Source organism: Notamacropus eugenii, chromosome 5, assembly GCF_028372415.1.
Source record: "Notamacropus eugenii isolate mMacEug1 chromosome 5, mMacEug1.pri_v2, whole genome shotgun sequence".
In the NCBI taxonomy this organism is placed as follows: domain Eukaryota; kingdom Metazoa; phylum Chordata; class Mammalia; order Diprotodontia; family Macropodidae; genus Notamacropus; species Notamacropus eugenii.
Genome location: NC_092876.1, coordinates 199,407,320 through 199,417,935, shown reverse-complemented (window position 1 = coordinate 199,417,935; position 10,616 = coordinate 199,407,320). Strand labels below are relative to the sequence as shown.

General features: G+C 42.3%; 1 protein-coding gene across 2 annotated transcripts in view; it reads right to left on the bottom strand.

Annotated features, from left to right (window-relative positions):
• Nucleotides 1–639: 639 nt before the first annotated feature.
• Nucleotides 640–10,616, bottom strand: part of ALOX5AP (arachidonate 5-lipoxygenase activating protein) — a 49,571-nt gene continuing 39,594 nt past the window's right edge. For both annotated transcript variants that reach the window (XM_072611847.1, XM_072611846.1), the window contains 2 exons: nucleotides 10,314–10,395; nucleotides 640–1,060 (listed from right to left, as the gene is read on the bottom strand). In XM_072611847.1, the coding sequence (XP_072467948.1) occupies nucleotides 898–1,060; nucleotides 10,314–10,395 (245 nt within the window). In that variant the 3' untranslated portion in view covers nucleotides 640–897. The remainder of the gene's footprint in view (nucleotides 1,061–10,313; nucleotides 10,396–10,616) is intronic.

Sequence of the window (10,616 nt, the reverse complement as noted above, 5' to 3'; positions counted from 1 at the left end):
AAGTGAATAGTCCCTTTCCTCAAGGAGTTCACATTCTAAATGATGGAGACCAGACATACAGGAGAGTTCAACTTCATGGTGGATGGTCAGGCCTAATGGCCCATGGGGTTCAGTGGCAAGTCACATAGCAATACCCAGTGCTTGGAGGGCAGAGGGGCAACACAGGTGATAAGACCCAGTGACTATCTTATTGGAAAGATTGTATTGGTAACTCCCAATACTATCTTGAAGGATTGTGTTGGAGACTCCTTGTTCATCCAGGTAATTCAAGTGACTATGAATGACAACCTGAAGAGAAGGAGGGAGTGCTAAATGGGGGAAGGACATGGCCACCAAGAAGGGTAGGGTGGACCTAAGAGTCAGAGTTGCCATGGGAGCTGTGAAGGAGGGGTGGGGAGGAAGGGCAGTGTCTCATTGGTGAGAAGATTGGGAGGAAGGGATCCCAGAAATATTTGCTTTCTTGGACGTTCCTGGGCTAAGTTGGTAAAGAGGGAGATTTCCTTTCAGGGCCAGATCCTGCTAGGCCCTCTGGTGCCTGGTTGGGAAAAACAAGCAAAGTAGGGCTCTTCTTTTCCAGTTCCAATCCTATGAATTCTCCAATGTTATATACATGCTCAAAGACAAAACTCAACCACCGAATACAAGTGCATCTCATTTTATTAAAGAAAACGTGCTGGTGACGCCATAAGGCACACAATATTCAACCATTCTTAAGGTATGGAGCTGATTCTAAATCCTTTTCTTCTGTAAAAAGGTAGGTGACCTCAAACCATGAAGCTCAGGAAGTTATCTGATTTACAGCCACAGAAAGAGGGGATGGGTCCTACAAAGGGTTGAATTGCCATGGTTTCTATGTATCAATTAGCTGAGACCACCAACTCCATGCTCAGGGTAGAATTAGGGAATGAGAAGCAGTGGGGAGATGGTCGTAGTTATTGTCTTTATGTACTTTTCAAAGTCACTTCCAAAAAAGAGGACGAGGTAATAGTTGAATATGCCAGCAACAGACATTAGGAAAAGGAACAGTATGATGCGTTTTCCAAAGATGTAGCCAGGAGTGCTGGAAGGAAAGAGAAAAAGAAATTGTGGGTATAGAACCAATATAACCCATTTAACAATGCACATTCTGACTTGGGGGTGCCTGCAGTTTAAATTATAGTTCTTTCCCCTAAAGAATCTTTGATTTGATTTATATGGAAGATGCTTGTGTCACAGTATCTTTACTTAATGATCACGTTTTAAAAGTAAACTTAAGAAACCTAGACTTCTATTTGCCTGGGTTGGGTTCCCCATTCCCCAAACGAATGTTCCCACAAACCTATTGTGTTTTGGACACTCTTGAACTGGCTTATTTTTGTGCCCCTTGCCCTCTGTCATCCCGTTTCTTTCTTAATGCAGCTTTCTCAGGGGCGTGGGAGGGGACATGGGTTCACAATGCCAGGCATCTTTTAGTAATCAGGTACCCTTACTGGAGATTAGAAACACAATTACCTTATTAAAGTCCTTTCTGAGACTGTCGTCTTTCTAAAGGAAAAACAGTAAGGAAGGCCTTGGCATCTATATGTATCATGCAATACTTTAAGTACCTCTGTGTTATAACTGATGGCTTAAATGAGCCAATAAAGCTCGTTAAGACTAAAAGGTGCTCCAGCATCTAAGGGGCTAATCTATTCTCCTCTGGCTGCACAGGAATAACTCATGTTCCCATTAATGAGGGCTGGGCGCACATCAGCGGCAGAATCGACTCTTCCACTGTAAAGTGTGCAGTGAGAGAGACATTTTTAGTACATCCATACACCTCTTAGCAGGACTATAAATCTTAGACTGTCCAAGCAAAGCATCAGCCTGGGTCAGGAAGAAATTTCCCACTAACGTATGATCACATAATTGGGTTATTGAGATTGCTCTCACCACATTTATTCCCTTTTCCCAAACCCTTCCACGGCTTTCTTTAACCACGTCTATATCTAGCTGTCCCCAAAGAGCTTGGCAGGGTTAAACTCATTTGTAGGGTCCACCTGGATCTGCCTTTAAAGAGTTTAACATTGCCACATCTGTCCTTGGGCAAATAATGTTTTGCTTTTGTCTTTCCATTGCCCTCTAACTTATTTGTGAATTTGATCTTTTTTAAATAAGTGTTATTGATGCCTTTTAATTTAACATCACAGTAATTTCCAACTATATCTCTTCCTCATTCTCCACCAATAAGCCTTCCCGCTGTTCACATATAGGGTGTGCTATAGTGCATAGAGCACCGTTCCAGGAGTCACCAAGATGTGACTTCAAATCCAGCCTTTGGACCTTCACTAGCTGTGCAACCTTGGGCAAAGTGAATTATCCTCTTGCTGCCTCATTTTCCCCATCTGTAAAAGGAGGTGGGGGTAGAATAATATCACCTGCTTCTCAGAGTTGTTGTGAGGAGAATATCTGGAAAGTGCTTGGCAATTCTTAAAGTTGTATTTAAATGGTAACTATCATTTCTAATAAAGAAAAACAAATTAAGCCATTGTTTCTAATACATAAAGAAATAAGTATTGTTTTTAATATTTTGTTATTTGATTCTTAATTAACTGATTTAAAAATAATTAAATTTTCATTATTTGATTATTAATTTATTATTTCTAATGAATAAATAAATAAATATGTTATTTCTGATAAAAAGAAAAACAAAAAAGTTAACAAAACCAGGGGACTCGTAGCACCCGACAACATACCATTCCAGACCCAAAGACCCCACCACCACCTCTGCATCAAAAGGAAGGTGGTGCATTTCTTCATCTCTTCTCCAGAGTCAAAACTGGCCATTTTTATGACACAATTTTCTGCTTGATTTTGTGCAGCATTTTTTTTATTTTACTGTAATCACTTAATCCCCCTGACCCTCAGTTTGCTTAGCCATAAAACAAAGAAGTTGGACTAGATGACTTCCAAGGTCCATTTTAGCTCTAAATCTGTGGTGCTAGGAAGGAAGGAAGGAAGGAAGGAAGGAAGGAAGGAAGGAAGGAAGGAAGGAAGGAAGGAAGGAAGGAAGGAAGGAAGGAAGGAGGGAAGGAAGGAGGGAAGGAAGGAAGGAAGGAAGGAAGGAAGGAAGGAAGGAAGGAAGGAAGGAAGGAAGGAAGGAAGGAAGGAGAAGGAGGAACGGAGAGAGGGGGAAGGAAAGGAGGGAGGGAGAAGGGGAGGAAGGAAAAAAACATTAATTAATCAATCAATAAACATTTATTAAGCACCTGCTATGTTCCAGACACTGTGCTAAGCACTGGGGATACAAAAAAGATAAAAGACAGTACCTGTCCTCAAGGACCTTACAGTCTAATATGGAGGAAATAGGATGCAAACAAATACACACAAAGCAGGCTATGTACAGGACAAATAAGAGAAATAGCTAACAAAGGGAAGACACTGTAATTAAGAAGGATTAGGAAAGGCTTCTCATGGAAAATAGGATTTTAGTTCGGACTTAAAGGAAGTCAGAGCTGTCAGTAGTTGATGTAGAGGTGGGAGAGCACTCCAGGCTTGGAGGCCAGCCAGAGAGAATGTCCAGAGCCAAGACATGGACTCTCTTGTTCATGGAACAAGACCAATGTCACTGGATTAAAGAATATAAGTCAGGGAGCCAGGTGTAAGAAGCCTGGAAAGGCAGGAGGGAACTAGGTTATGAAGGGCTTTGAATGTCAAATATAGTATTTTGTATTTGCTCCTGGTGGTACTAGGAAGTCACTGGAATTTACTGGGGGAGAGGAGTGACATGATCGGACCTGTGCTTTAGGAAAATCACTTTAGTGGCTGAATGGAGGATGGATTGGAGTGGAGAAAGACAAGGTGGGAAGACCCACCAGCTATTGCAATAATCCAGGTGTGAGATAAGGGCTGGCACCAGAGCGGTAGTGATGTCAAAGGAGGGAAGGGGATGTATTCAAGAGATGTTACAAAGGTGAAATTAAAAAGCCTTGGCAACAGACTAGATATGGGGAGGTTGAGAAATAGTGAGGGATCCAGGATGACTCCTAGGTTGTTGAGGAACTGGAGGATGGTGATACCCTCTTCAAGTAATAGGGAAAGAGGAGGGTAGAGGAGTATCTAGGGATATTGAGTTCTGTTCTGTTCACATTGAGCTTAAGGTGTCTACTAGACATCCAGTTAGAGACGTCTGAAAGGTAGTTGGAGATGAAAGATTGGAGGTCAACAGAGAGATTGAGGCTGGAAAAGTCAGATGTGAGAATCATTTTACATAGAGACAACAATTAAATCCATGGGAGCTGATGAAATCATCAAGTGAATTAGTATATATGAGAAGAGGGCCCAAGACAGAATCCCTAAGGACACCTACATTTTTGGGCCTTATCTGAATGAGGATCCAACAGAGGAGACAGAAAAGGGGCAGTCAGATGGATAGGAGGAAAATGAGGATTGAGAAAGTACACTGGATTTGACAGCTAAGAGATCATTAGTAAATTGGAATTAGGTTTTACTGGAATAAGATCAGAAGCCAGATTGTGAGGGGTTAAGAAGGGAGTCAGAGGAGAAAAAGTGGAAGTATCTATTAGAGATGGCCTTTCTGAGCTCAGCTACAAAGGACAAAGGAGATACAGGATAACAGCAGGGGTGGAAGGGCCAAGTGAGGCTTTTTTCAGGTTAGGAGAAACATGGGGAGATTTGTAGATAATGAGCCAGTAGAAAGGGAGAGACTGAAATTAAGTGAAAGAGTAAGGATGCAGAGGGATTAGCCTTGGTAAAGAGAGGAAGGCCACTTCATCACATGAAATGGGGGTGAAAGAGGAGATAGCGTCTCCTGACTGACTCAGTCACCTGAGAGATAGGACATGAGAAAAGAGAACAAAGAGCCCATGACGAATGGCCTTAATTTTTTCTGTAAAATATATCAAAGTTCTCAGCTGAGAGAGTGAGGGAGGGGAAGCTATGAGATGTCTGAGGAGGAATGAAAAGGTTTAGAAGAGTCGCTGTGGAGAGTAGGATGGTAAGTTGATAAGTTAGGTACAGTAAGAATGCCTAGCAGCAGTGAGGTCCCAGTTGAGTTTTTATAACTTAAATTTGTGGTGGACTCAGTCAGAATGGTTGCATGATTTTCTATGCCTTCATTCAGCATCACATGTTTAGGCATCAAGACAATGAATGGTGAAAGTGATTTAAAGCTGAGGCTTGACTGGGCCTCATCATTAATATGATAAGGGAGTTAAGGATTCAAGAGAAGAGCACAGTGTTAAGAGCACAGAATTAAAGGTCACAGTCCAGACAAAGAGTAGGGGTATATGAAGCAAGGCACTGGGAGAGGTGAAATGCCAATAGATCTGATAAGGGGATTTAAAAATTCAACCTGGAAGTGGTACATCTGTGGGTGATGCAAAATCAAGAGTATGATCTTCTTTGTGTGTGGCTGAGGTGGGATGGAGGAGTGGGTCATGGGAGGTGAGTAGATTGAGGGTATTTGAAGGAGAATCAATATATATGTTGAAGTTCCCTAATATGAGGTCAGGAGTTGAGGAGGAGAAAAAATATGAATCTCATACTAAACTCATTGAGAAAGGAAGGTGAGTGTCCTAGAGTTTTGTAGACAACAGTTTCCAGGATTTTGATTGGGTGGTAGAAATGAATAACATGGAGCTCAAAGAAGGAGTGATGGAATAAGGGAAGAATCTGGAAGGGGCATTGGGTTGGCAAGGACTGTCCCAACTCCCCTGACTTGACCAGTGAGCTGAAGGGAATAAATGAAGGTGCAGCTAGTACGAGAAAGGGTGTCTAGGAAGGCTGTGTCATTAGGGAGAAGCCAGGATTCAGAGATTGCTAGAAGATGGAAGGAGTGGAAGAGGAAAGGATTTAAGATGAAGGGAAGTTTGTTGCCTATGGAACAGGCATTACAGAGGGCAAGGTGAAAGGGCTGGGTGGAGTTTAGGATAAAACTTTGGGATGGAAAAGTTGAGGGCGATGAGAATGAGGAATTGGCTGGTAGGGGTGAGGAGTGGGGTTTAGAAAATGATTTACAGGGTTTCATTGTCCCTGGAATGCAAAGTATGTGCCAGGTGTGAGAATGTTCATCACCAAATCGAGGCACTACTCCTCTACCTCCAAAGGATAGGTGAAGCAGGAGGGGGAGACCTGAAGTTGAAGGGAGCAATGTTCTTTACACTGGAGATTCTCCACACCCTAATTGGGAGATTGGGCTGGCAGCAGGAGGTAAAAGACACCTTGGGTTGGTACAAATAGAACTGAGTGCTTTGGGGTAGATGAAAGATGCCCAGTCTGGCCCTGAACAGCCCTTTCTCAGAGAAGACATGGTGCCCAGCAAGAGAAGGAAGTTTCAAGGCACGAGTACACCAAAGTCTGAGGGTCTGAGAACTGACTGTGATCCAGACACTAGGCTAAGCACTTTTAAAATACCTCATTGAATTCTAGAAACAACCCTGTAAAGTAGGCACTACGATTATTCCTATTTTGCAGGTGAGGAAACTGAGGCAGACAGAGGTTAAGTGACTTGCCTGGGGTCACATAGCTAGTAAGTTTCTGAGTCTGGATTTGAACTCAGGTCTTCCTGACTCCAGGTCCAGTATTCTATCTGCTGACTTAGCTGTCTCTGACAGTAAACTAAGAGACATAATTTTTAAACCTTGCCCAGGAAGCATAAATGCCCCTGTCTGGTTTAAGGGAGCTGAGTACTCATTCAGGCTGGAGAGTCTTTGTTTGATTTACTAAACCTGTGATAGATGTACCAATTGTCTTCCTTTTAGCTGCACACACAGCATAAAATTCCAAAATATGTCTAGTGATGGACTCAAACTAATTTGATTCTCACTCTTCAGAGGACTTAGTTCTAAAAGGAGGTAAGGTAGCATAATGGAAAATACCCTGGACTGCAGGTCAAGAAACCTGGGTTCTAATCCCAGGACTCCCACTAATTTGAGCAAATTACTTAATCTCTTCAGATCTCAGCTTCCAGTGACACTAGATTATCTCTAAAGTCACTTCCAGCCCTAACATTCAATTCAATTCTAATTAGGAAAAGGTCACAGGAGCATGGTGACTAGTTCTGCAAGGTAAGCAGCCAGACTAATGAAAGCAGATTTCCTATGGATGTCTCCCCAAGGAGGGGAATCAGCAGCTTCCACCTTCACACACATACCCACATGCACATGAATACACACGCACATGCACATGAATATACACACACACACACACACACACATCACAAAAGAAAGTTAATTTCTCCCATGAAGCTCAAAAAGTCACACCATGATCCAAAAACTGAAAATCCAAAGCCTGGGGGTAAGAAATAGTGAAATTTACTCGTGACAGCACACACTTACAGAATACTAGTTTACCAAGCACTTTTCCTCCTTAAGAAGCTGGGAGACAGGACACATAAGCATTATTATCCTTAGGTTACACAGGAGAAAAATTATGCCTAGAAAGGTATGTGATTTGCCCAAGGTGTTAGACAACTAGTGAATGGCAGTCCCAGGCCTAGAATTCCTTCCACTTCCACTCACTGCCTCACTTCCCTGGAAGAGGTCCTACACGCTCTAACAGCAGTCTTTGAAGGCTACTATCTGAACATATAATTACAATGACATTGGTGGAGTGATGCTACCAGAAAATACAGATGAGAGAAATGAGTGGGGGAAAAATCAAAGCAATCGTGGGGAAAGCTAGTCTCAGCAAGGGAGGATCAAGGCCATTCTTGGCATCCCTGTGACTTATTCCTTGGCAGTTGCTTCTGATTGCTAAGGGCTGCCTCTTGAGTATTTGGTATGTAGCTGCAGGGAGGGTGGTTCCCCTTGTAGCTATAATAATCAATTGTTGTATGACAAGGTGGCTGTGTGACCCCAGTAAAGTCACTTAACCCTGTTTGCCTCAGTTTCCTCATCTGTAAACCTAGAGAGGTAAAGAACAAACCATTCTGGTATTTTTGCCAAGGAAACCCCAAATGGGGTCACAAAGAGTCAGATACAACTGAGCAGCAACAACTATTAGATTCTAGGCAGACTGGCTCAGTTGTGATGAGAGTAATTGCAGCTTTTAGATTTCACATCTGCTTTGGTCTATAAATAACGTAACTGTGCAGAATAGTGGAGTGAGCAGTACAATATTTTTGAAAAGAGTGCTGGATGTGGAGAGAGGCGTTCTTGGGTTCAAGTCTCACGTCTTCCATTTACCGGCTGTGTGATCTTGGCCAACACCCTGGACCAATCTAAACCTCAGTTTCCTCATTTGTAAAAAAAAAAAAAAAAAGGGATAATTATATTCATACTACCCACTTCACAAGCTGATTGTAATCATTCAATGAGATAGTAAAAGTTCTTTATGACCACAGGGTCTCATATTAATTTAGGTTTTTACAATTATCCTTCCTCACTATTGATTATCACCATGGTTTCCATTCAGCTCATTCCCTAAAGACCTATCCCTAAAACAAGCGTAGCACAAATGGTGTACTTTGGCTCTTGTTGCACTCTCAGAGCTCAAGAGAAATCTTTGGAAGAGGCAGACACAAAATAGTATTAACTGACATTTACATTATGAGCTACAAAGCACATGGTGCACATTTCCTCATTTGATCCTTACAACAACCCCCTCTAGGCCATACACTTTTACCCCCATTTTATAACTGAGAAAACCTGCTCTCAGTTAAATTGCTTGTCCCCTGTGATGGGGACAGGAAGGAAGTAGCAAATCCAGGATTCAAATCCAGGACTTGCAACCCCAGATTCCATATGATTTTCACTCTGCCACTATCCTTTCCACCAAGGAAGGATCAGGTGAGGAGGAGGTAGAATAATCATATCCCTAAGAGCACTTTGATCCCCAAAAGGCCTCCCAGGTCTTTACTCCAATCCCATAGCTGAAGAGGAATCCCTCCTGTAGCATTCAGCTGCCACCAGACAACCTCCAGATTCTAAAGCAGGCCATTTCACTGTGGAGGCTCTAAAGCTGTTAAGTGTTTCCATACATGGAGTCTAAATTTGTCTCTTTGCAACTAGCACCTGTTGATCCTAGTTCTGCCCCTCAGGTGCTAAGCAGAACAAATACAATCATGGATTTAGAATTGGAAAGGACCTTGGAAATAATCTAAAGCAAGTCTGATGGGACCTCTCATTGCACTCTATTTTGCAGCTCTCTAATACATTTAAGTAACATTCTCCATAGGATTATCCAGGTTTGAGATTGAGCCTCCTTCTAGGCTGTAAACCCCATGAGGGCAGGGACATATAGTATCTTCCTTAGCACTTAGTACAATACTTTACACCAGGGATGGGGAACCTGTGGCCTGAAGGCCCTTTGACTAAACTCAAACTTCACAGAACAAATTCCCTTAATAAGGAGATTTATTCTGTAAACCTTGCATTCAGTCAAAAGGTCTAACTCAAGGACCTAGAAGGCCACATGTGGCCTTGAGACCACAGGTATACCCTGCTCTACACATACAGAGGTGGGATTCCAACCCAAATCCTTACACTCCAAAGCCAGCACCCTTTCTACTGCCTACATTTAAATGTCAGAAAGAAAAGAGGAAGGAAGGAAGGAAGGAAAGAAGGAAGGAAGGAAGGAAGGAAGGAAGGAAGGAAGGAAGGAAGGAAGGAAGGAAGGAAGGAAGGAAGGAAGGAAGGAAAGACTTATTAAGCATCCACTCTGTGCTGAGCACTCTAAGCACTTTACAAATATTATCTCATTAGATCCTCACAACAACCCGGCAAAGTAGATGCTATTATTATCCTCATTTGACAACTGAAGACACAGGTAGATTTGCCCAGGGTCACATAACTAGTGTCTGAGATCAGATTTGAGTTCAAGTGTTCCTAACTCCCAGTCTAACTCTCTGTCCACTATACTACCTGGCTGCCTCTACTGCCTTATTAGGACCTAGTAGTAGGTAATTAACAATGGGGTAGATGGGTGATGCAGTAGATAGAGCTCTGGGCCTAGAGTCAGGAGTATCTGAGTTCAAATCTGGCCTCAGACCCTTACTAGCTGCGTGACTCTGAGTAAGTTACTTAACCCTGTTTGCCTCAGTTTCCTTCTCTGTAAAATGAGTTAGAGAAGGAAATGACAAACCACTCCAGCATTTTTGCCAAGAAAACCCCAAATGAGGTCACAAAGAGTCAGATACTATTGAAAATGACTGAACAATAATAGGTCATTAATAAGGGTTTGAGGATTTTAGAAACAATAATACTGCTCAGTCACTCTATTCATGTGTTTTCAGGTCTTGGACAGGATGGTAGACTCAGTTAAGAATCTTTTTGAATTATCACCAGCCCAACATTAATCACTCCAGTGATTCCTAACCAATCCCAGTGACCCACCTCTGCGTCCTTTCTCCTAGATAACCTACAAAGTATTTTTGCCTCACAAACAGGTACATCAGTCCAGCAAAGGCAGCAGGAACTAAATGGAAAAAGAAAGAAAAAACAACATATTAGGAAATGTTCTTTTGTTAAATATTTTGAGCCAGTTCCGGGAAGAAAGGTGCCCTGCTAAAACAAAATCAATGCTGCATACTATAATGGACAAGAACCTTGGAAAACACACCTCCATTGGTATGTGTCTTGCAGAAGAAGAAAGTTATGAGACGGGAAACAAGAACCTTAGGAGTCCTACTGATTTAC